Source organism: Anas platyrhynchos, chromosome Z, assembly GCF_047663525.1.
Source record: "Anas platyrhynchos isolate ZD024472 breed Pekin duck chromosome Z, IASCAAS_PekinDuck_T2T, whole genome shotgun sequence".
Classification (NCBI taxonomy): Eukaryota; Metazoa; Chordata; class Aves; order Anseriformes; family Anatidae; genus Anas; species Anas platyrhynchos.
In genome coordinates this window covers 16,637,176-16,664,030 of record NC_092621.1, presented here as the reverse complement: position 1 = coordinate 16,664,030, position 26,855 = coordinate 16,637,176, and the positions used below count along the sequence as shown (strand labels likewise).

The following is a 26,855-nucleotide window of genomic DNA, read 5'->3' as shown; positions in this document are numbered from 1 at the left end:
AAGATGATGTAAAAGCATAAATGCAGGGACCTTTCTGCATTATTGACACAAACCATAAGCACAATTCAGCTTCTATATCAGCTGAAGCAGCCTTATTTTGACAAAAAGGAAGAAGCAAGTAGCCCATCTGGGAGACTGTCCTTCAAAGCATGCCAGCTGCCCAGATTTTATACTGCAAAATCCAAACTGAATTATTTATCAAGTAACAACAACATATATTTCTATTTGTAAGTGCATTTATTTGTATGTGCACACAACTACATATACATTATGGTATCCTGACCAATTAAATTTTGATTTTAGAGGTTCCAGGCAGTCAAGTCCTGAAAAATGTTTGTTCAAAATAGTGCTCTCAGGTGTCGCTGCCCAAGCCAGGAGATTCAGCAAAGACCCTTGAAAAGCCTGCGCTCTGATACAGTATAACCCAGCTGCCTTAGAGCCACTGACCCTCAAAGCTGGGCTTTCCAGGAGATCAGCAGACAAAGGGCAGAGAAAGGCCGTGCTCTTCCCTAGGTAATTTTCTCTCAGGAAACCTTACTGGAGCCAGCTGCCCCATGACTTCGTTCAGGCAAGAGGTGGTCCGGCGGCAGCAGCCCCCTTTCGGCCAACACCACGAAGCCGGCCAGCCCCCGAAAGGGCTGGGGCAGCTCCTCGGGCCGCCGCCGAGGCCGCGGTGGGCCGGCAGCCCCCTCCGCCTGCCGCCCGCTCCCACCCCCGCCCTCGCGGCTCCGCATAAAGGCCGAGCGGGGCCGCTGCCGCCCCGCTGGTGGCATGTCCTGGCCGCGGGGCGCGGCGGCGACCTGTGCAACCTCCTCCTGAGGTTCGCCGTGCCTGTGGCGTTGCGAGCTTTTTTTTTTTTTTTTTTTTTTCTTCCTTCTCCTTTTTTTTTTTTTTTTTTAATTTTATTTAGGCTCCTGTCGCAGCTGCGGCAGCCGGCCCTCCCTCCCACCCTACCCCACCTCAGAGCTGCTGCGGCCCGCTCCAGGCTTTCCCCAGCAGGGCGGTATCGCGGGGCTGGGCCAGCGGGGCTGCGGCGGGGCGCGGCGCCGAGCGGAGCGCGGAGGGAGGGCGGGCGAGTGGCCGGAGGATCCTAGCGGCGGAGAGCCCACCATGCCTGCACGCTGCTTAGGGAGCTGCTCGGGGCGGCTGCTGCTGCTGCTTTGCCTCTGCTTCAGCCTCCCGGGAGGGAGCCCCGCAGGTAAGCGCTCCCCTCCCTCCTCTCGCCGGCCGGCGCCGGTGCGAAGCCGCCGCGGGGCTCGGGGTGGGCTGGGTGAAGGGGTCCGGGAGCGCCGCCTCGCACCCGGTCCCGCGGCTCCTCGGAGCATCCCTCTGGGGTCCTGCTGCCGCCGGGCTGAGGCGGTGGCGTGCCCAAGAGGCGCCTCTCGGCCCGGCGGTGAGGCTCGTCCTTCCATCAGCCGCCCCCCCCGGGCGTCGAAGCGAGCCCCCCTGCTCCCCGGTTTGCGTCGCCATGTCCCTCCGAAACCGGCTTGGGGACAGAGCCCGGGCCTGCTGGCAAGTGGGGTCGCCCCCGGGGACGGGTGATGGTCTGGTGGCTCCAGATCCTCCGCCCTGCCCGCCTTCTGCCTCGCAGATGGGAGGATTTATTAGTTCCCGAGGCTAGGGCAAGGGAGGTTGAGGCGTAGTGCTTGGTTGCTGCCATATTTTTAACAAATAGCGCGTTATTAAGGTCCTGAAAACCCCCCAGTCCCTCTGAGCCTTAAGCAGGTAAGCTAGTTTAGTCAAACATCAGTATACCTTTAAGGGTCTGAAAAATGTCTCTTGGAGGATTCTTATGTAGCAGCTTTCAGTGCTGCTTTTAAAATATTCATGAAAAAAGGACCTGAATGTTCTGGGATGTTTGCTTTCTCTGGTGTTTTTCAGCAGTCCAAGAGCAGGCCAGCCCCTTCTAAGGAAGCAAGAGCTTACTTCTAAAATTAGTGGATTTCTATTATTGACCACTGTTTCTAAAGTCTGGCAGAATGCCACAGAAGGGTGATGGATGGAAATACCAGATTTCTGCATATTTTGCATAGAGGATGCAGTTGTTGGGGCACATCTTGCCAAGGCTGGCAGTTCTGCATGTTACGTGAATATTATTAATGCTTTAGCTGCATTTTCCATATGCTGTATATGAGTAAGTAGTTACACATTTTGTGGTTCCTCTGTTAATCACTCCAACACTGAGAGGAGAGCTATACAGATTCCTCCATGGTGATAATCTTCAAGTTCATAGTAGTTTAACAAGAAAACACTGAAGGACAGAAAATGTCTTGTAGTTCTCAAAGCTTGTGTAAAATATGTGTATTTATGTACACACATAAAGTAAAATACCTTTTTAACAGGATCTCAGTGATCAAAAAGTTGTGTGACTGTACATGGCATAATATTTGTAGGAACCTGTGAGTCACGGTTTGGCAACCTGGCCAGATGACACTTAATTTTTGATGATTATTACTACCAGAGCCTGTACCTAATGGTGACTGAAGCAATTCTAAACTTATGTAAAGCCATCAGTGAAATGAGATCCTCTTTGCCAAAAACAAAACAAAAACGCTCTGTTAGGTAGTTTCTGCAAATCTACCATCTTTCTAAAGTAGTAGATACCATGTTTGGTTTTGAGCAGACATCAGAAATGAAACAATGACTTTACCCTGTTTTACCCTCTGTGTGTATAAAGTGAGGCTATTGTTTCTCAGACTTCATATAAATATGAAAGCGTTTAAGAGAAGCAACTTGAGTAAGTAGAAAGGCTTCATACTATGGTTTGCATATTGCCTTAAGTGCTGGAAAATACTGCTTTATTCTTTTAAGCATAGAGACTATCTGGACAGGTTCTCCAAAGTAAAGTTCTTGCAACCTTGGAAGAACTGAAAGAACTATTCTAACACTGCCTTTTGGTGAAGTCCAGAAAACAGTATGTTCTGGAGAAGTGCAGCTTCAGCAGGCTTCAATCAAAATGAATGTTTGCAGCAAAAGCAAATGGAAGGAGTACCACATGCACAAGCACTGAGTTGCAGGAGTTTTGGTGAGATATCCCCCTGCAGCTGGTCAGGCTGATGCAAAAGGCCTCCTAGATGTTATTTTCAGATAAGTAACTTGAGTAGTTCTTATGATTCTGTTACTTTTGTCTTCCAGTCCTGATAAATTTAATTGCTTTGAAATATTTTAACCATTACTTTTATTCTGTACTGAGTTTAGGGTAATCTCTAATTGCTGTGTCAAGATGCAGAGTTCTTCAGAGTTTGCTGCTTCACTTGAATTCTGTTTCAGTTGCCTGGGTTAGTTGGAGCACATGCTGCCAGATTCTTTTAGGAAGAGCAAACCCACCACATCTCATGTGCTAGCTTCCGCCCCTAAAGATACCAAGGAGCTCTGTGAGTGGTGGATACACCTGTTTTCTTAGACTCTGCTTCCGTGTTCTTGTTTTCTGGTTTGCCCTGAAGGCAGGGCTTCTCATAGGGGCATTTGAAAGCCCTTTGTTTGGATCCTCCGGTGCTTCATGAGAGCTCAGACTGCAGCTTTTTCCTTTCTAGTGGCACTAGGAGATTCCGGCTGCCAGTCTTGGAAACTGCTGAATGCATTTCCACAGGAAATAATGGGTATTAAATTCATTGATAATAAACATTAAATTAATGATGCTAAATTATACCAAATTGTATCTCATTCTTTCCCTATTTAACCATTTTTCTCTGCTGCATTTTAGTGAAGACATTTAAGTGGGCCAGGCTGTTTGTAGAAATCAAAGTGAGCAAATAAATTAAAAAGCCTGAAATTTCTCTGGTGATTACAAGTATGGTATACATCATGCTTTATCTCCCAAATACTGGCTACAGCAGGGGTGGTGGAAAAATACATTGGTGTCCTCATATTCATCTGCTCCTTTCTGTGTAAAGATCAGGGCAAGAAGAACTCAGCAGTCCTCTCTATTGATTAAAGCTAATGCAAATCAATTGTAGGCTAAGGCATTCCAGCCCTGAGTCAATAGTTTGAGAAGTTATTATTGGATATGCTTACATCACTGCCTGCCTTGATCACACTGATCATGCAGCAGTGGGTCATCTCGATAACCTATGCTATTCGGCAGGATGCATATGAAAGGATGAGGTGTGGTGGTACTTCCATGCCATGTAGTTTTATGTATGGACAGATGTAGAATCAATGGTGATCAGAAATAACACTCCTCAACTGCTTTCACTTGGTATGTTAATCAAGGAGGACAGCCAAGATGAGAATCCTGTTAGTATGCAAACCATGTTGCATACTAACATGGTATTTGGCTTCATTGCAGAGTGATAACAGAGGTGCTGTAGAGCTTGGCACTGGCGCCTTCTAAATTTATCATCTTGAGGGATTCTAATTACTGTGCAAGTGCTATGTCTACTAAGCTGACACAGAATCAGGTGATCCATGGCACCATGACTCCCTCAGAATGCCTCAAGATGCTGCAGAGATATAAAATTCATGGATCTTCAACCTTATCCTTAATATCAGGAACATTATACCCCTCCCTCTCATCACTTCTCTCAAGCAGAGAATAAGACTTGTCTTTCTCACAGCTGGTTCATAAGACAGCAGGTACTCAGTCTGAACAAATTTCTTTATTTCTTACCTTCTTTGGGAGAATGGCAGAGGGGCACTTTCAGCTGTGGGACCAGTGCACTAACTAACTATGAAAAATAAAATGCCAGTTGTGAATAACCACAAATGCTTTGTTTTAAATTACACTCTTCAACTACCTTATAATCTTGATCCGAACTGGGTGAAGTATGATGTGCAGATTGAGAGAGCAGATCGTGCGAGCCAGGCATGATTCTGATGCAGTTTAGTGATAGTACACTGGAGGTGCCACTGGGAAAGCCTGTAGGCTGTCTGTGCCTGTAGTGCTGAAACAGCATACGAGTGTTAGTAGCATTGTTCACTTGTATGAAACTTTACCAGCTGCTCTGAAGGCACATGGCTCTCAACAAGTATGAATGTGTTCAAACTGATGCAGCTCTTCATTTTTCATTCCATGCTTGATGCTGTCTTGAATATCTAGTAGAGTTTATTACCTCTTCTGTCTGTACTTAAAACTGCAAAACACAATGTATGTGCCCTTCTTTCCCTGGCTACAAATGCAGCTTTGTAACAGCATTTGGCCAAATCCCTTAAAAGCTACTGATGTGAGGTTGCTCTAAGGAAGAACACATCCTACAGATAAGTCAATGGAATATGTCCTGAAATAACTAATCATGTGAAGATAATCTTTATTTTAATCTAACTAGTTCTGTCATCCAAATGTGAGAGCAGAAAGTAAGCTGAAAGCATCTCTGTCTTTGTAAATTTTCCAGGGATCTTGAATTCACAACTGAGTAGTGACATAGCAGCATACTAAAACTAATTTTAAAAAATTTCCCTCTTCCCCTGCTGTCCTTTCTCCAGTCAGGAATGTAAAGCAAAACTCTGGAGTGTTGCTTGAGTCTTACAAAAAATGTATTGTAAGAGTCAAATCAAACTTGTGCTGGTGTTGGGGAAATTTGAAATAGTGATTAGCATTATTTAGTGAAGTCAGTGTACAGGGTGACACAGATACTTTGATGAGCAAAAGAAAAGCTGATAGTTGAAGGTAATGTAGTGGTTCACTCTGTCAAAAGGTAGATGTATGCGAGGTTGTAATGGATTTGTTATTGTATTGCTGAATCCGCCAATCTGTTAAAAATAATCAATTAGTATCAGTATTATCTGCTGCCATAAGCTAAGCCTACAAACAGGATGGGTCTTGAGTACTGGTTATAAAGCTTACTAGTCTGCTGAAATTTCTGAAGAATAGCTGAGAAGAGTGATCTGACTAAAGGCTGACTAGAGGAAAAGATCTGAACACAAAACTCTCCATCAGGTAATTAGAAAGGTCAAGTAAAAGATAGAGCCTCTTCAAGCTCTCTTGCCTAAAATAAGCGAAAGTCAACTAATTAAAAGTAAGTTCTTTTGCATTTTGTCTGTTTATGCTCAGAAGTCAAAAAACCAATGGTATTGGGGAGGCTCTCTGAATTCTGTTCTTGAACTAGGTATTTCTTAATCATTTCTGAGAGAACAAAGCTTCTTTAAAGCCTTTTTCTTTTTAGATCTAGCTGTGACACCACAGGATGCCAATCAGACTCACGAGAACTCTTTGACTCAGATGCCAACTGGACTTAAATCATCTCCTGGTAATTATTTTATTTCACTATACCTAGAGTTATACTTTTTTCCCCAATGATCCTACCTTACTGTGTGTAGAGTTTACACTTTCAGACTAATTAATTCTTTTGTAATATTCTTAAGAAGAAAAAGAAGCAAATGCATTATCTAGGCCTTTTCAAGCCACTTCAAAAATGTAAGCATCATAAGCAACTCATGGACTGTGGAAAAAGCTGACAGTTCCCGCATTGTCCACCTTAATATACAGGTTTATTGTTTCTTTAAACTGACTGAAGCATGAGGGAAGGTGTGAAAGCACAGATGGCACAACCCGGGCATAAGGCTAATTGCCTGTGGCATAACATTCCTCAGGTTGTGAATTGACATGCTGACATGGTGAAAAAAAAACAAAACAAACTTGCTTTACAGAATGGGCAATCAGTTTGAAGGCATGTGGTACCTCTGCTTACACTTGCTCAGAGATAGACAAGGTGCAAACCACTAGCAGGGACTTCCTTCAGCACAACCAGATTCTGGCAACAGCTATAGCTGAGAAGCGTGTGTGTGTTTTTTAGAACCGTACCTCTAAAATCATTATTTTATGCAGCGAAAGGAAAGAAGAAATACCTTGAGTATGCTTAGGCTTTCAGAGATGGGTTTTTTACTGCATAGTGATCAACTCTGCCACCCAGTGCTTAGAGAAGCTGTAGCCCAGTTTTCTCTTACCTTCCTGACTCCAAAGGGGAACACCTGGGAACCTTCTCAATCCATAGACAAGAGAGATAATGAAGTCATTCCTTCTACATAACCTGGGATCATTTTCTCCTACAGTACTGTATGATTAGGCAGATTCAACCTAAAATGATAATTCATATTAAATTATGTAAACAATAAAAAACTGAGAACAGAACTACTGTCTAAGTATGTAAAACACATGGCTTAAAATACATAGTGTATTTTATTTAACGTGTGGATTTTTTTTTTTTTTTTTGTCATTGAAATGTAAAGATAATAAAGTCGATATCTAACAGCTTTGTTTTTAAACCTTTCAGAGCCCATGACAACTACACAAACTGTGAACCGGCAAACGCGGGGAGGCAGCATTACAGATCACTTGACAGTTGGACCTGATGCATCTACACTTGGTAAAAACAATTAGATGTCTTATACTTTAGAAATTTCAGCTACCCCAAGGTTCTGCCATGTCTTTGGTTTTTTTTTTTTTTTTTTTTGTTGTCATTTTTGTTTTAACTTATCAAGTAATTATCTTGGCAATTACCAATAATATATTTCCTCCATAAAAAGTTTGAAATCAAGACTGTACAAGTTCTGTTTAAAGCTGTGCAGAAAGGATCCGGAAACTGAAAAAATGGAAGATTCCTGTAGTTGCATTGAATCGACCTTTCCTTTAAGTGTATTTTCTACTGCATTTTCCCGGAGCGTGCACTTCAGTTTACTAGGAACTTGTTTACTGAACCAATTGTTCACATTGTTTACAGAACCAATGAAATTGAATTGTTTACAGAACCAATGAAACAATTACTTATGTAGAAGTGGAAGGGTGATGTTTCCTTAGCTGGTCTGCATCTGCTGTTAAAGCTACACCTCTGTTAATTTACTTTATTGCGCTGTTCTTGAAATGTGAAGAGCAGAAGTATAGTGGTAAGCATAAAGTTTAATCCCACAGTTGCCTACCTGACAACTATCTCAAGTTTTGCAGATTTGTAAGTGTAATCTCTTAGCAGTATGCTGTCCTTAGCCCTACAGAAAAGGCATATTGCTGGCCATCTAATCCCTTTTAAATGTCACTTTTGCCCCCAGAAGGAAGGGACTACACCTAAGTAAGGCAGATGATAAAGTGCGTCAATGCATACTATGGGGGGAAGCAAATTCCCCGTGAGTATAACAGGAATCTTGTGGAGTATTGTAGAACTCTGACCATGTACCACTGAAACCCAGAGCATTCTTGCCTCTAGATTCAGTGAAGCAGTATCTGGAGAAGATGGTCTACCTATAGCTTTGTGGCTGTTAAATTGTAGTGGTATCAGGAATAACTGTTCCGTCCTTCTGTATTCTCTTCCTGTTTTTCCAATGTTTGTTACTTTTCTAAGCCCTGTTTAACTTTGCTGTAGTACCGTACAGGTCTAGGATCCACATCCTGTCCTTAAGAAAAGGACGCATTTAAAAATGACTTGTTGAATCAGGCTGTGAAATAGATAATTGTGGCCTTTTTGGAGTATTCTGAAATATACATTTAAAGCGTTATATAAAAAGTAAAAACCATATTCTAAAATGGTATAATTATTACAAAAATGGCCATATGACCCTGATACTTAAAGATTGTGGCTACTAATACAAACTATGTGAAAGGATCTCCATAGGAGTCAGCTTTGGCAAAGCTTTACTTTTTTTTCCCCCTGAAAGATTGCTGTAAGAAACATGCAATACCATATTTCTGCATGACTACCTTTTATAGCATCATAATATACCACTTCACGTTCCCTACCACCTTGTAGGTCTGGATCTTACCACGCAGGAGTTCAAGCAGGACACCAAGTCGAACATATCTCATGGCTCTTATGAGAAGCATGAAGTAGTCCTTCCTGGTGAGTATGTTCTCTTCCAGTTACGTTACACCAAATATCAATGATTGCATGCAATATTTTCTGTTTCAGGAGGTAAATGACGGTAACTTCTTTCTGAAGTAAGCCATTCACAGCAAGTGAATGGGCAAGTGATGAGGTCATTTAGAGAAAAATGAATGAATTAGTTGCATTATAGCTATTTTTAACCAAAAAAATAGTTATAATATAAAAATAATAGTTATAAATAGAAAAACTGATCTAACGGGAATTACTTAGAATTGAAAGAGATCATTTAGAACTCCTGTGCAAAATACTGGTATGATATTTTAAGGATAGTCACATAGCATTTATGCTGTATTTTCTTACAGAATGATTTTCTTCTAATATAAAACTAGGTACTTAATAAGATAGTGTCTGTTTCTTGCTCTGGTACAAGTACTCTTGGTACAGATGCCCTAGATAGCAGCCTACCTAATGGCTAATCTTCAACAGCATAGGGTTTTCATGTTCCATTCATTTCAAGTGTGGATTTAATTTTAGAATAATGAATTTCAAAAGGTACCCTTTCTATTTTTAGCCACTGTGACTAACCTGACTGTAAAACTTTACTACTGTGAAACTAATTCTGTTTGCAAAATTACTTTGATCATAAACAGCCGAGGTGAGTTATGCTTGGCTTACTTACTGAGTTTAATAAATGGATCTAATAAATGAGTTGCACTGATTATGGCTCTGCTGTATAAGATTGATGTGTTGTACCTCTTGAGTTCAATAGAGCTGTAATTTTTCAGCTGGGACTTGGAGTTCTGGGCATGCTGTTCTGTAAGCTGAAAATGTCTCTGCCAGACCCAAAAGAGTTGGAATATTCTTTGGGAGTATCTGGTGGTTCTGCTTCAGCCAGACTTTTCTGCTTTTTAGGTATGATTTTCATTAGCAAGTCAGAGGTGTACTTTAAAACTTTTTCTCTGAGAAAGGACTCAAGGTGTGAAATCCAAGTACACTTTTTTGACTGTCAAGTACTATAGGGTGGGCCTGCGGTTGAGGTGAGGTCCAGAATGAATTTTCACAGAGTATTAGATAGGCTAACCTCAGTTGTGTCTAGAAGGCATGAAATAAAATTTATGAAATAAAATGCCAGTGTTGATGAGTACAAAGTCAGAGGTGATTTTTGTCTTTCATAAAACACTGTTTCTTTATATGGATTGGAGAGGATAACTTTGCTGTTGAAACCTACTTTCTGTTTATGCGTACTTCAGGCTCATGGATCTGGTTAAAAGCCAAAAAACAGTTACTTTTTCTCCTACATTGCAGGGTTTTCAAATTGACACATATAATTCCAGTGGCTCATTAATAGGAGTCAGCCATAAATAGGTTTGAAAATGGTTTGGTTTCAAGCTGAGCAGCTATAGTAGTAAAGGCCAGATCCAGCAATAATAAGGTTGTGGATTTTAACAACTTCACTGGCAGCAGGACAATATCCATAATTTTACAGCACTGAAAAAATTTGCAGCTGGCTGATACATAGATGCATATAAGTAATGACAAGTCAAGCTCCTTTTGATATTACTATTATAACATTACTAATATAACGTTAATATAACCTGTCAAGGGAAGTGATTGCCCTTCTCTACTCTGCACTGGTGTGGCCTTACCTTCAGTACTGTATGCAGCTTTGTGTTCCACAGTATAAGGAGGACATAAAACTGTTAGAGTGCCCAAAGGAGGTCTGCAAAGGTGGTGAAGGGTCTAGAGGTGAAGAGATACGAGGAGCAGCTGAGTCCCTTGGTTTGCTCAGCCCAGAGCAGAGCAGGCTGAGGGGAAGCCTCATGGCGGCCTGCAGCTCCCTCCCGAGGGGAGTGGAGGGGCAGGTGCTGAGCTCTGCTCTCTGGGGACAGTGACAGGACCCGAGGGAATGGCATGGAGCTGGGATAGGGGAGGGTCAGGCTGGGGCTTAGGGAAAGGGTCTGCACCCAGAGGGTGGTTGGGCACTGGGACAGGCTGCCCAGGGCAGTGGTCACGGCACTGAGCCTGCCAGAATTCAAGATGTGTTTGGACAATGCTCTCAGGCACTTGGTTTGGTTTTTGGGTGGTTTTGTGTGGAACCAGGATTGGGACTCAGTGATTCTTGTGGGTCCCTTCCAACTCAGGGTATTCTATGATTCTGTGATGAACTATATGTATATAGCAATACACTTTTAATCCTCTAAGTGTGTATTCATTACAATGTTGTTAACCTTTTTTTTTAATCTTAGAATCATAGAATCATAGAATATCCTGAGTTGGAAGGGACCCTTAAGGATCATCAAGTCCAACTCTTGACACCGCACAGGTCTACCCAAGTTCAGACCATGTGACTAAGTGCACAGTCCAATCTCTTCTTAAATTCAGACAGGTTCGGTACAGTGACCACTTCCCTGGGGAGCCTGTTCCAGTGTGCAACCACTCTCTCTGTGAAGAACCCCCTCCTCATGTCAAGCCTAAACTTCCCCTGCCTCAGCTTAACCCCGTTCCCGCGGGTCCTGTCGCTGGTGTTAATGGAGAAAAGGTCTCCTGCCTCTCAACACCCCCTTACGAGGAAGTTGTAGACTGCGATGAGGTCTCCCCTCAGCCTCCCCTTCTCCAGGCTGAACAGGCCCAGTGCCCTCAGCCGTTCCTCGTACGTCTTCCACTCCAGGCCTTTCACCATCTTCGTAGCCCTCCTCTGGACACTCTCCAACAGTTTCATGTCCTTTTTATACTGTGGTGCCCAGAACTGCACACAGTACTCGAGGTGAGGCCGCACCAGCGCAGAGTAGAGCGGGACAATCACCTCCCTCGACCTACTAGCGATGCCGTGCTTGATGCACCCCAGGACACGGTTGGCCCTCCTGGGTGCCAGGGCACACTGCTGGCTCATATTCAACTTGTTGTCTACCACGACCCCCAGATCCCTCTCTTCTAGGCTGCTCTCCAGCGTCTCATCGCCCAGTCTGTATGTGCAGCCAGGGTTTCCCCGTCCCAGGTGCAGGACCCGGCACTTGCTCTTATTGAACTTCATGCGGTTGGCGATCGCCCAGCTCTCCAACCTATCCAGATCCCTCTGCAAGGCCTTTCCACCCTCATCCGAGACCACAACTCCTCCAAGTTTGGTGTCATCAGCAAACTTGCTCAAAATACCTTCTATTCCTACATCCAGATCGTTTATAAAAATATTGAAAAGTACCGGCCCTAAAATGGAGCCTTGAGGGACCCCACTGGTGACCGCCCGCCAGCCTGACGCAGCCCCATTCACCATAACCCTTTGGGCCCTGCCCGTTAGCCAATTGCTCACCCATCGTATGATGTTTTTATTGAGCTGTATGGTGGACATTTTGTCCAGTAGGATCCTATGGGAAACCGTGTCAAAAGCCTTGCTGAAGTCCAAAAAAATTAATGTCAGATACAAGTCAAAACGGAGGTTTAGACTGTGCAGACACTGTTACCCCAATTCATATCCCACCTCCTGTGAGAACAAAGTATTTCATAATTTAATCCAAAAAAAAAAAATCAAATCATAGATCTGTCTTTCTCTCAGTTATATGAATATGAATCTATATTTGAACCTTCTAGGATGTCTACCTGTATAATTGAGTCACTATGTTGTTTTTGTAATGGATATATATAATAACTCAGTTATGTTTAAAAAAACCCTGCTGTCAAAAGCTGATTTGTATTGTAATTTGTTCACAGTGGAAAGTGTAACAATGAATACTATATCCACCTATAATCCTGTGTAATGGTGAGCGCTATCTTTGAATCTCTTCTTTCCTTAGAACAAATAAATTAGTATTTATATGAAAAATATCTTCTTTTCAACCTCTGTTAGATGATTCTGGTCCTGCTGTGGTAAAAAATATCACTTTGGACCGTGCAGTGAGAATTGAGCTCATATGCAAACTGCATGATAAATATTCCTCTCTGAAAGTGATTCAAGTGACGTGGAAGAAGGGAAATGAAACAATTGGACACATCAATAAAACGGAAAATAGCTGGAGCATCCAGTAAGTAGCATTCTTTGCAGTTTGACTTTAAGGAATTATTACATCATTCATTTAGGGATGTGTATATGCCTGTGTATATTAAAAAAGAATTGAATGCAATGATTAATAGGTGCTCATAATAGCATACTGAAGCTGAGAAGAGGAAAGAAGGTTGCAGTTACATCAAGCCTGGAGGAAGATCTCCTGTTTCTTCTTTCAGTGCTGGATAAATAATGTTTCTTCAAGACAAGAATATAGGATAAGGGTAATGGTTCTTTGAGGCCTGGTAATTCTGTTCAGTAAGCAAAGTAGTAATTGCAGTCTGAGATTGCTAATTGGTTTCAATTTCTTTTCCTACTACTGTTATCTACCATTCTCTCATCAGAGTTGTTTTGCAGAGGTTTGAATGGCATCAGTGACCAATTTTTTACTTCATAACCATCAGAAGAAAGAGAAGAAAGAATAAGATTTACAGGAGAGATTATTTGGCTTGTTTTAAAGGTTTTCAGAACTGTTTTACAGCTCTGCATAAACTCGAGAAATAATGTAAAAATTGTTATTCAATTGATACAATTTACTTTTTTTTCTTTTTATTATTTGACTTAAATGGGTTAACTTTTACCAGGTAGTTCCAAGAAAACAAAGCCTAAAGAAATTAACATCAGTAATGTCCATATAAAATTTCTGTAATGGAAAATGTGATGAGAATGTTCTATCACTGTTCTACTACTCCATGTACACAAACACAAAAAATGTCTGCAAAATCAATCTAGTCCAGCATCTTCTCTGCTGTTAAACTATTAGGTGACAGCTCTTAAGCTGTTCTGTGTTGGACCTAAACTATTCCATTGGTGGATGGGCTTTAAAAAGATCAAACCATTTAAATTATTTCATATAGCATTATATTTATAGCATATGCTATAAATTTCTCATGGTAAAGCCACATCTAACTCAGTAAGTTGTGGATTATACTACTTAAAGACATTTGGTCCTGTGTGAATGCCTGTGAATAACAAGGGTAAGAATGGTGTGTATTTTCCCTATATGCTTTTTAATTTCTTAAAAATGTTGTGTTGGTTTACATTGCACTGAACCTGGCGTCTTACTGTTTTACCAGTGTCTGTTCTCTGTTCCACTACTAAACTTTGCTGGTTTCTTCATAATGTTAATCAGCAGTAACTTACGGCTCTAGGACACACACACAAAAAAAAAAAAAAAAACAAACCAACATGGTGAAACTTTTTTTTTTTTTTTTTTTTAAGATTGACAATCTCGGATAACAGTAAGCTGGGAAGTTACAATTGTACCGTGAAAGGTGAAAAAGAATTCAGCGTGGTATTTCATTTACAAGGCAAGTTATGTTATATTTTGCTTCAACTGACAATTGAAATCTGGTATTAATGGTTCCTGGTAATATGGAAATTGCAGTTTAATTTGATGAGTAGTCACTAAGCTAAGTGAGTATGACTACCAAACACAATTTCCATAGAACTGAAAGAAAGCTAAAGTTTTGCAGCAGAAACTAAAAGCCTTTTTAATAAAACCTGATAACAAACAAAAGTTTGTAAGCTGATTTTATTTATTTTTTTTTTTCTCTCCCCATAGAAGAGTAACTTATTTTTCCCCTACCTTCCCAATCCCTCCAGAGGGAGTACATATTCATTACTTTTGGTGCAGGTTGGTTAGAGTGGAAAAGGCTCTCTGGATGGTATCTCATATTAGTTCTTCAGACAGCAGAGCTGATGACTTGAAAACTTGGCCTTTGATTTAGTGTTACATGAGCAGCAATGATTAGCAGAATGGGGGTAACTTTTTTTTTTAACAAATTCAGTTGTATTTCTGTAACACCAAATTAATGCTTCAGTTTGTCTTTAATTTATATATTGTGTTACTATAAACAGTAAGTGTGCTTCATTGGAGAGCATGAGTGACGAGCTGAACACTTAGACCTTCTTTCTCCAGTAATTTCACCATTGATAGTTATAGGTAAAATCCATTTGACTGAGAAAACATGGAAATGAAACAAATACAAGATACTGAGGAGATACATCTCAGATGGAATTTACTTCCATTCAGTCTACACACCATCCAGAGTTTGCAGTGAGCATGGCAATCATTTGATTTATGAAAGCTCCTGAGACTCTGTACTAGGAGAGATTCTGACTGAAAACGGCCTCCTAAAAACTCTTGACTCTTAAATAACTACTGTAACTTCAACTGATCTAACTGGCAAGGCTGTGTAATACTCGGTGCTGCAAACTGGCTTTGTTCAGCATGGTATCTGGTCATATGACTTTAGGAAACTCATGAACATTAAAGTTTTGCATAGTGATGTTATCTGCTTTCAAGCATTCAACCAGGGAAGACTACCTTGCTATTCTGTGGAAAGACAAAGTTGTAGTTTATTTGAAGCTCTTCTTTTCTGAAAGGGATTGTATACTTCTCTTACCGATATGTGGGTAAGATTTAGTTGAACGGCTACCAAAGTTTGTATAGATTAAAAAAGGTAAGGGAAGCCTTATTCTTTTGAAAATGTAAGATAACAATTTCAGTAAGGGCAAAAAATACATCAACAGGAAGTAATCTTTTCCAGAACACAGTGCATAGGACTGGTTGATTTATTATAAGAAGGTGGGAGAATTGCCTCGCAGTAGCTGAATACTGGCACAACATGTCACATGATTAATGCAACAGTGCAGGAAACAGGAAAGAAATCCTTGAATCTTTTAGTCAATAATGCCGTGAGAATAATTCTCAAGCAGCAAGAGATGAGTAATGTGTTGGTCTAGACAAAATGGCTAAAGTCATTACAGCTGTGACTAATGCCAATAGCTTTTCCAGTTGGCTGCTAGGCACTGTTGGATGTGTTGCTTCTTCTTCTGGCACCACTCCTCTCCTGGCTTGGAATAATCCTGAAGGCTTTGAGAGGAGTTAAATTCTTCTGCAGGAAAGTGTAATGTTTTGAGAAGTTTTATAGGAAGTTCAGATTATTAAACATGGTGACTTTTCATGAGTGTTTTAAACTAGTACAGAGTGTTGTAATAATGGCTATATTAACAAAGGCTATATTAATGGCTACATTAACAAATTGTAGTCTTCAGTAATTTATACTTGCCATTTGTTCATGGATTTTGCTTGCTTCAGCAACTGTCCCGGTATGTGTGCTGTGAAACAAACCTGTTCTTTAAAACAGTGTGGAAAACTGATATAAATACCTGTTTGTTTGTGGTTTTTTTTTTTTTTTTTTTTTTTTTTTTTTTTTTAGCAGCAGTGTTTTGTCTCCATTCTGGGTGACTTGAATAGAAAAAATCTGGGAGGACAAAGAATACAATCCCTGCCTGCAAACTGCTCTGTTGGAGAGCCAGATCCCAGAATGCATGATGGACATTAATGTCTGTAATCATATCTGAGGTGGTCACGTGTTGCTGCTTAGGTCTACAATTGTGCTTTGAGACTGATCAGCATGGCCAAAATCTTTTTGACTACTATGGAAATTTGTTGGGCTGGCTACAAGGATTTTTGTATTTGCTTTGACATGTTTTCTGCTTTTTTTCCAACTTGATTTCTTTTGCACCATGTGTAAATTGCAGAGGAGGTTGTAGGAGTTATTAGTGAAGTTGTATCTTTTAATGACAGAGGTGAAGATATTCTGACACTACTCTTTTAAATATGCCAAATCATTCTGTCATAACTGCTAAAAGTAAATTTTTGGCATGTTTTTTCTTGTGTGACCAATAGCGTTTAAAAGATGTACCGGATCTGTACTTAGAGAGCATTTCATTGTGAAACTTCACAAATGAAAATAAAATAAAAGGAAAACATGCTGGTAGACATCAAAAGAATGAGGGAAGGGAGGGGAAGGGGGAAATATGTAGTCTATCGTGATACATTTGCTCAGCTCTATCTCTGTGCAATGCCTCAACATATTCAAAAGTCATTTATGGGCTTCTGCTCTTGGAAGGCTGCAGAGTATTTGCAGTTGTAATAGTTAGGACAAATAGCTCCAAAGTTGGAACCTGACGTCTTGTTTCTTGTGGCCAGGTTCCTTGCTTAGCAAGGTTGGACAAAAAGTCCTTTTTACTGGCATATACCCCAAAATTGTTTTTACTTTAGCTAAGAAAATATTTACAACTATAAAACTCCCTTAATCTATAAAGATCCTTTTCAGTTATATACAAAAAGATCTGCATGCAGATCTTGCTTGATGCTATTACCTGGTAGCATTACAGCTGGAATAGAAGTGTGGCAGTTTCTAAATTGAGTGAAATTGCAGAAAAGCTTCTGTAACTGTCTAATGTACTAAAAATGAAACCTAGTTCACAGCTGTCAAGGAGGTAAGAGGAAATGAACGAGGGTAGAAATCACCAATACAAGTTGGCAACTTTAATGATTATATATAAACTCAGAACAGTATTTCTGTAGTCTTCTGTAGAAATTCTGTATTTGGAACATCAGCCTGAAATGACTTTTCATTAGTCATGTGGTAAGTGGTATAATTACCTGTTTGTCATTCAAAGGGAAATAAAACGAGTAGACTACTATGAATATGTATCTAAATATATTTTGTCTTCTTGTAGTATAAACCTATAGTCCTCACTTCATGAACTTTTTTCTACCTATTCTTAGTACCGAAAATTGATGTAAAAGACAAACCTGTAATCACTTACGAAGGAGATATAGCTGTGCTGGTTTGTAAAAGTCTCAATTCTACTCCCATTTCTTGGACCTGGTATATGACCAATGGAAGCGAACAGGTAAGATTCCCATATGTCAGCCAAGAAAAAAAAAGAAAAAAAAAAAGAGCACAGACACTCTGAAAAGTATAATCACTTCAGGCACTACAGACTGCATTTCCATGAAAGGTAATGCAAATCTCTGCTGGGGGGGGGTTAAAAACAAAAAAGGCATTTATGCGATATTTAGAAGTACTCATTATTACAGAGATGTAGTGTTTGTGTTCTGGCTTGGAAAATAAATATTGTACAAAAAGTCTCTGCTATACTCCTACAGTCTGGAGTAAAGTAGTAAATCAAACTAGGTGAGTCTCATGGTAGCTTTTTAAAAATAAATAAGAATAAAAAAATATATTAATGATGGTTACATTTATCAAATCTTACTGTTTGACACCAAAGAACCTTACCATAGCAGGATGATTTCTTTAGACAAGTAATGTTTTTGGAAACTTGACAGAGAACAGGAATGTCTCTGTTCGTTTTCTGATTGTCTTTACAAGCATGTTCCCATTTCCTAGCCAATAAGACCTTTTTTAAAAATGGACCTGAAGGTAGTCATCAGTGAAGGTGGACACTGTTGTGCAACTTGATTCTGAAGGAGCTGAAATAATCATTTCACTTCAGCTCCTACCTTGAGAGCCTAGATCAGCAGTTTCCCACCATTTAGGTTCCCCATTAGCCTGAGGAGCTAATGTGATCTTAAATTAATTGACTAAAGCAAGTCAAGTAACTTGCTCCCTAACAGTACATATTTTTGTTCACTAAATATGAAGGGAACGCATGGTGCCCAGCTAAGATAAATTATTCTAAATCCATTTAAGGTGGACTAATTATATCTCATAAATGACATATTCTTAATTAATTTTACATCTCTCTCTAAACTACTTTCTATACTAGAACTGCTACAAGTAATTTGATTAAACACTTTCTCATTGTATTAATACGACTTCTAATTTTCTATTTTCAGATTGCCATTAATGACTCTTTGGTGTTGGACAAGTATGTAATAGATAAAGCATTTCCCAATGTAACCCAACTGAAGATACTGAAGCTCACCAGTAAAGATGATGGTGTATACTGGTGCGAAGCTGCTTTTGAACTAGGAAAAAGCAAAGGAAAAATGAAGCTTAAAGTTCTGTCACTCATGGTGCCACTCAAGCCCTTTCTAGCAATAGTGGCTGAAGTTGTTGTATTAGTAGCTGTTATTTTCCTTTTTGAGATATATTCGAAAAGGAGAGAGAAATGTGCAGGTAGGCTCTTTTTAGTCTTTCCTAGTTTTCCATTGACATTACAGCCGAAGGCTGGATATGACTTACACTGCTTCACATACAAGTTCTGTGTGACTTAGTCTGTACACTTCCTGATAAAATAATATAGTGTTTTAGGAAAATGTACTTCAGAATTTTTAATCTTTTCCATGAATCTTGAGTTCAAGTATGGATTTCTTTCAATATGAAATAGCTCCTCATAAATGATTTGATACAGTCCTTAATATTTTTTCCCCTTGCTTCCAAATTAATTTGTTTTGTTATACCTGTTTGGAGAATGTGTGGGAATGGAAGCAACTGCAGGTGGTAGGTAAAAAGTAAACATCTAAACAAAATTCAGTGATCCTGGTTGCTGAACCAAAGGCACATAGAGGAGCCAAACTAGATGTGCAAGACGAAACAAGACTTGATATATAATTATATGTATGTATTATATATGTGGGTAGTACATGCATAGGTATGCATGTATTTTATCTGTATATCTATATATGTGTATACATTAATGCATATCATGTTATATACTATATATAAAATCACATTAATATAATTTGATCAAAGTTTATTGACAGATTTGCAAGTATTTCCACTAGGTAGAGGAACAATTAGAAACTTTAAAAAAAAAAAAAAAAAAAAAAAAACATAAATTGGTTTTGCTTGTGCATAGAATTAATGATATAATTAACAATAGGATAACTCTTTTTAGTGTTTACAGTCAAGTAAGACCTTATATAATTCTGTTTTACCTTTTCCTGTTATGCAGAAATTGAAAAAGAATTTGACCAAACTGAGCAACTGTAAGTAAAGAATTTATATTTTATATTTCAATACTTCTTTCATACTAATTGTTATTCCAATTGGCAAAGATTAATGAATGCTAAAGTACAGTTCATTCTCTTTCTTAAGACTTCATAACTCTGGATTGCAGAATGCTGTTTTCTACCTGGCACTTAATTTTGGTGTTTGGAAGATATTTTCAATTTTCTTTTGTTAGGAAACTATCTTCTCATTCTAAAAGGACAAACACATTCAAGTGGAAACTTTTCAGAAGAGCTTTGAATTTTTTTTCTGATATATTTCTGTTTTGTTCTTGTTAATGTGTTTCTCTAAATTGCATGCAGTCAAAGCCCTGATTGTCCTAAGTACCCTGTAAGGCTGTAGTGGTTGGGTGTTGGGAGCTGGTGTTGTCAGCTGTCTTGTTAACTCCATCTTCAGGAGCGACCCTTCACTGTGCAGAGAGCTTGGGCTCCCTGGGCACTGGATCCACTGCCTTGCTGGAGTCAAGGGAGCAGCTGCAGGCACTTCTGCCACTGTTCTGTTAGAGTGTTGGTGGTTCACTGTACCTTAGGATGATGTGTTTTTTAAAGGGTAGTTGACCTAAATTTTACTTCTCTCCCTTCCCTGTCCCTTGAAGTCCAGACACTTTGTCCTATTAATTTTCCTTTTCTCTTCCAAGATGCCCAGCAGTTCCTTTTTCTCTTTAGATGTGTTGCAGTTGGCTCCCATTTTCTTTTCGCTCAAGGACTTTTCCCCTACTATCGTGGATCTGCTGTTCTTGTTCCTCTGAATAGTGCCTTTCCCTTTTTGAATTTCTTGCTGCGGTGACCTTCTTTGTTTCTGTGCACTGTTTTCACTCTCCCATTCTTTTTTCAGTGCTAGCTGAATATACATTTTAGTGCTTTTCCCCTTATCCAAACAGCTTTAAAGCTGTAATTCCATTATACTATGAAGTGGGGATTTGTCTTGGGAATATAGTGTGCTATTATACTGCTGAATGTTTGGGGATATGTCTTGGGCTGAAAATTGAATAATTGCCTTTGTTGCTCAGCCATGCTTCTTATAAATGTGCTGAAACTGTATTACAATAGGACTATAACACAATATAGTGGACTAAAGTAGTAAGTTTTCATGTTAGATGAAATGCGGGATGTTTTGTGATGCCATAGTTTTGATCAGCTCCTTGATTTTTTAATTCACAGCTCTATCTCATTAGATAACCACATGTACACAGGATAATAGATTTTCCTTACTAGTTGTCTCATTCTAATAATTGAAAGTTATTTCAACTACTGGCTGCTTAGAAGATAAATTTGTATACCACAGAGAATGTCTCCAAAGGAACACTTCTTGTCTGTTACGTCAAATGATGACTAATATGTAGCTAAACTTGGTTGATGAGATTATAATTGAAATGTCACATCCAGCAATGTATTAGATAGGAGGATAGTGATTCAGAAAGATTTTTTTTTCAGCAAGGGAACTGTTAATTTAAGTTTAGCATAAGTCTTGATTGTGACCAACGTAATATAGTCAGTTGTACTGACAATGTTATCCTGTGTATTGTTTCTATGTTATTTATGTGGTCATTTACTTTATATACAAATTTAAAAGAACTGAATGAAATGATAGCATAGCAGTTACTTCTGGGAAGACTATCGCTGTCACATGGTGTGTTGTTTTTGAAAGTGATTGACTCAAACCGTCACTACTTGGCTCAAAGACTCTACTTACTGTGTTTCTGTTGTTTCAGTTTTGTATAATCTTATTTTTCTTATAAACCAAATATATCTCAGATGCAATCTGAATCTTGGGATGACTATGCTGATCCTGCATTTTGAAGTTGAGATTTGAAATTTATCCTCTTTCTTACAGTAAATCAGAAGAAAGCAACGGTGTGGAAAACAGTAGCACTAGACACAGAAAAGTTTAATCCGGTTCCTAGAAATGTAAGTAAAAGACAAAATCCATAGAGCAAAGTTTACTTTCTTTTTCTTGGTGTACCCTAGTACAAGGATAATGAAGAAATCCACTATGCCATCCCAAATGTTTGTAATGTTTGTTTATTTATTTAAATGTGGGGACAACATAGTAACAGAGTTCCCATTTAGATGAAACAACATATAGTCATTAATTGTTTGACATAGCAAGATAGTGAGTCCAGAACTTTGTAGCTGGATGCTGTCATTGTGGAGTAGTAGTTCCATTCACCCATGCAGGCCTTAAATTAGGACCCTGATTAACTTCCTTAATTGTTTGCTTCCTGATCATGAAACATTTCTGTGAATTTCAGAGTAGGTGCTGAGATGCAGGATTGTTGATGAATCTTTCAAGCTGGAATTTTAGATGTTAAGTGGGATTAATAGAGGAAGGATGCAATAACAAGGGTAGAACTCAAAGTGGTGAATGTGGCAGTACCAGAGATCTGAAACAAGGGATTATAGGAGTTTAGGAAAGACAAAGCTCGATAGATAGTGACTGAAGGAACTAGTGGTAGAAGAAACCAGAGGATTTGTATCCCTGTGGAAGCTATGTAATGAACTTCCTAGATTCTGTCCTGTAGTTTAATGACAAGCTCCTGCTTAGGCCATCTGGAAATGTTTGTAAGAAGATCTGTCAGCTGAGGACCAAACCTACACTCTCTAGCTGCTTCCCCTTTATCATTCCCTCTACATCTGGCACCCTGATCTATCATCTCATGATGAGAGCTTTGAGAGACTTTGCATTTGTGTCACTGCTTGGACTGCCTTCTTCCTTCTCAGAAGTCACCTACCTCAGGGAAGAACATTTCCATGTCCATTGTTCTAAAGAACAAAATGAGAATAGTGTGAGGTAAAGCACGTATAAAGAGAATAACAAATCAGAAAACAAACAAGAACAAATGCTTTCCAAGAGTATGTTGTCTTCACTGTTTCTTGCATGTTATTGTGCTTGTTGATTGCTGTGACTTAGGCTCCCATGGACTTAACCCATTTGGGTTAAGCACCCTTTTCCATAGTCGTGACATATGACTCTCACTGAATCAGTAAGGATTCACATCTCCAAATTGGGTTTCATTATTTACCTAGCCCATCATGAACTGAACTCAAATACTTTATTAAAAATAAACTGGAATGCAGCTTACTTTCAAACAAACATAGAAAAATATTACACAGCAAAATAATAGAATTGATGTCATAACGTGTTTATTCTTTAATTCAGGAGATTAAGCCTACAGAAGCGGAAATCATCACAAAGCTACAGAAGATATATGCAGCTATGCATTTTAAACATCAACCGTGCTTCTACATAGACTCTTCTACACTTGTGAGAAATATGATGCTTTTAAAATAGCTGTGAAATAGCTCATTTTATACAGATAATGAGTTCTAATATACTGTGTATAGACTTTTGGTGTCTGTAACATTGATATTTGTCATTTACTAAAAGGCAGTTTGTATGTGGTCAGATTTCTTATTGTTTTGTGACTGATCTGTTTAATTTTGTCATAAATTAGAACTATGCTTGCTTTTACTGAATGAACAGGTAATATTATCAAAAAGTGGATATTGAAGGCTTGTTAGAAAGCTGGACTTGCAAGATCAAAAATGTATTTCCACCAAAGAAAATGCCTTTTACTAGCATATAAAGCAAATGTGACACACAGCCACTTTTACCAAAGAAATGGTCAAAGGGAAATCTTTATCATGACTTTAAATGAAACATCAGCAGTTCTGCAACATGCAGTGAACAGGAAAATGTCTTCATTATACCTTTTGCTTAGCTTTATTTAAATCAGAAGGAAATATTTGAGGAAATGTTTTGAGTACTTAAGAATTTCTTTTAAGATGTCCTGCCGTATGGCTGTGGTGCCAGACTATTTCCATATAGGCTAGGCACTTGAATACTGTGCAGATTAGGTGTTTTGGTACTATTTCAGAATAGATGGAAGAAGCGAAGCAATGGGGTATCATATCAAAATATAATTGAAATAATTCCTTTCTACACTTCTACAAATGTAGACCACAGGATGTATGAGATATGCAGAACCAGTTCTGACTATACTTTATACAGAACACAGAAATTTTAAGAATTTCACCTATGCAGTTCTTAACATATACTGTGCAATTCGTATTTCTACTTGCTTCTGCTTATGGTGTTGCTTGACAAACTCTTTATCAGAGAACAGGTGATGAACAGGTGTTGAACAACGAAAAATTCTAGGGTAATACAATAAAGCAGCATGAGTACCGCTAGTTCTGTTTACACACAGAATTGTGGCACTGCTTAAATTATGCTATTGTTGTAGAAGGGTTAGCTGCCATAATAAATACACTAATTAATTGCATTATATATTTGGCAATTGAAAATGTGCAACTAATGGAAGAACAGGCAACTAATAGAAAAACAGTTGATTGCATTACTAGCCTTTTTTTGCTAATCCAAAAGAAAAAATAGAAAATATTTTCTGTTGTGGACAGGAGAAAGTGGGCTCTCCAAAAGCATTTCTTCTCCCACCAAAAGCATTTCTTCTCCCAACAAAAATATAAGGAAAAAAACAGGCAGCATTTGCAAACTCCCTAGTCAAGTGAAAAGAAAATACATAAATTGCATTGCCTCAAGTGGCCATTTCTTTTTGAAGACAGAAAAAGGTAAAGGCTAGCATTGGCTGTTTTATTAGAAATGAGCAGAATCTAGTCTGATCTGTACTTAAAGCTGCTACATAAATGTGAAAAAGTAGCAATAAACAATTAAAGGTTAGAGCTTGAATAAAAAACAATGGAAGTATATAAATATGAAATGAATGACTGTAAGGGCTGAATACTGATAAAGATTTCCCTTGATAAGATACAATGTTTATTATATTTTGCCTTGGAGTTTCTATGCACTATAAAAGACAATGCATTTACAGGTTTTTATATGAATTTCTTATTGATATAACAGGCTTTTTTGCTGTAGCAAGTAGATGTTTTCAGGTTAAAAATAACTACTTCTGTATATTGATAGTTTGAAACATAATTTTAAGTTTGTCATTTGTTACAGAATATGGATTTTTGTAGGATATGTGGTAGGAAAAAAAAAAGTGGGGGGGAAGCTTACTTACAGGTCTATGAATTGGATTCTGAATAAAGCAGAATTCTTTGTAACTAAAATGAGGCTAGGTACAGTCCAAAAAAGCATACTATAAGGTGAGGAGGGGACAGGGGACTACTCATCAGAAACTGGAACAACTTTTTTCTGCCTTCAGTTAGCATTTCTACATGATCTTATAATTGTGGTATGAGGTCTTGGCCACCCATAGGCATGTTACATGAATAGTGTTTTGTCTTAGTGAACAAGGGCTGCAGTGACAGAAGGCAAGAACCAGAGAACCTAAACTGTACCTTAGATCTATGATGTGTTCATCCTATCAGCGCTGTATTAGAATCAAACTGGCTGCTGAAATCGTAGCTTGATCTTTACCTGCCACCAGCATGTTCTGCTTGCTCTGTCTCCAAGGGACTTGATATTTTTTGGGTTGGCAAGTAGGCTTATTCTTCATGTCTGCCTTGGTTCAGACCTTCTAGGTCCTTTTTTTATCATTTCCCATACTGAGGGAAATGATAAAAAAAAAAAAAAAAAGTATTAAATAATTGGTGTAAGTAACTGGTGTAACTCTAAAGGCAAAACCAACTTTTTTAGTTTAGATACCATGAAAGAATCTCTAAGGATCTATAAATACATATCTCATGAGAAATAGTTAACACATGTTGTATATATTCAAAATGTTCCTACTGCAGTTGTTGTTTGTATCTGTTTTATTATGCAAACATAGCATTTAACAAAACAAAAAAGGCCATTAATAAAAAATAGGTAATTCTAGGCAAAGACTCTCTTCATCTTGTTCAAGCCAAAAGATACCGAATCAGAGCCAAAAACAATTCTTAGGTTATTTCCTTCAAACACAGCAGTTAAATCCAACTGTAAGGATCCACAGTATTAATTCTAGTAAGCAGTCATCTCTAACAACTAAGTTAAACTGGTAGGCTGATTCAAACCATTGTATTTGTCTGGTAAACCTTGTCTGCCTGGATCAAATCCTTGTTTATTTGGCAAGAAGTGATATCTTACTGTTCTCCGTACCAACAAAAAAAATTAAGCATTTTGTGGAGGAAAATAATTGCACTAAAGTCTTCAAAAGAATGCTAAAGGGCCATGTTTCCTAATGCTTTGAGCTATTCACTGAAAATCCCTCCACTTCCTGTACATGCAGAGCAGCTGCAAGACCAGATTCCTAGTTAAGTTCTACAAATATTGGACAAATTTACCAGATTGTGAACATGCATAAAACCATATGAATACTTCCCAAGGACCGAAACCTAGGAATTACTTAATAGTGGGCCAGGATAATTAGCTGTAGGTCTGTTGATGTACAATCCTGAGAAAGAGAGGAAAAAAGCCATTATTACTAATGTTGATACCAAAATCTGCATGTGTGCACCTGTAATTGTTTTTTTTTTTAGCCAAAGAAAACAAGGTTTATATTCTGCCTTATGTATTTAAAACTTTCAACACCGTTGACTGAGCAACTAAAATTTTAACTAAAAATAAACTTTCTAATTCTAAACAAAAGTTGATTCTTGAAAACTTCACGTTTCGAGTAGTTTTGCAGTCCTGTTTTCTCTTCGAGGACATGCACGCATAAAATGCATTGAACTACATATAAAATAAGATAATCAAAGTTCCAAGGCTTACAGCTTTATACCAAAGTGGTCTTTGATTTGTCTAAATTTATTGACAACTGACTGGGCTTGTTTTTGTTGTTGAATTTTATAAGACTTCAAACTTCTAATGTTTGTTCCATCTTAGCCAAAATGACTTTTTTTTTTCTTAAAGATATTGTCTGGTTTGTTCTTGAATCAACCTTCCATTTAAGAACATAATGATTGTATTATTTTTCATTAGTAGGGTAGTATTTCCATCAGCTGACTTGCTGAATTATTTTCAAGTTGACATTATGAGTTCTTCAACAGTGCCTTGAAGGAAATAATGTGTTTACCATAGTTAAGTTCATTTTTTTCTCTTTTGAAATGTTTGTCAAGAGCTTGAGAGGAAATCTGACAGCAAAACCTATTTTTCTATTAAAAGACTACTGAGCCTACTGCTTTTATGATGCTTGCCATATTTTACTCTCTGATTTTATACTCTGTGCTCACTTGACTGTTTTGTTTTGCTTGAGCAGTAAGATGTATACAGAAAATGAAATACCTTCTCCTATATGTTTAATATATATGCAATAAGGAGAATAGTTATAAGTAGTATGAAACAGCAATATTGTACTTTTAGAAATAATTACAATAAACTTAACAAAGAATCTATAAA

At 38.6% G+C, this 26,855-nt stretch overlaps 1 protein-coding gene across 2 annotated transcripts; it reads left to right on the top strand.

Moving 5' to 3' along the window:
• Positions 1-490: 490 nt before the first annotated feature.
• EMB (embigin) lies at positions 491-26,855 on the top strand. Of its 2 annotated transcripts, none has more exons than XM_072031075.1 (11): positions 491-513; positions 6,102-6,185; positions 7,209-7,301; positions 8,673-8,762; positions 12,586-12,760; positions 14,002-14,090; positions 17,366-17,493; positions 18,440-18,722; positions 19,501-19,534; positions 21,390-21,463; positions 22,716-26,855. In XM_072031075.1, exons 2-10 carry the CDS (start codon positions 6,158-6,160, stop codon positions 21,445-21,447), a joined length of 978 nt encoding a protein of 325 aa, XP_071887176.1. In that variant the 5' UTR covers positions 491-513; positions 6,102-6,157; the 3' UTR covers positions 21,448-21,463; positions 22,716-26,855. The 2 variants fall into 2 exon arrangements, with proteins under 2 accessions (XP_071887176.1, XP_071887177.1); XM_072031076.1 differs by lacking the exon at positions 491-513 and adding an exon at positions 928-1,198.

What these genes read in the sequence shown, in the direction of transcription:
- EMB (XM_072031076.1), top strand. Translation starts at nt 1,111, where the DNA reads ATGCCTGCACGCTGCTTAGGGAGCTGCTCGGGGCGGCTGCTGCTGCTG. An exon ending in GCATGAAGTAGTCCTTCCTG is followed by an intron (nt 8,763 to 12,585) that starts GTGAGTATGTTC and finishes AACCTCTGTTAG; the next exon opens with ATGATTCTGGTCCTGCTGTG. An exon ending in CGTGGTATTTCATTTACAAG is followed by an intron (nt 14,091 to 17,365) that starts GCAAGTTATGTT and finishes ACCTATTCTTAG; the next exon opens with TACCGAAAATTGATGTAAAA.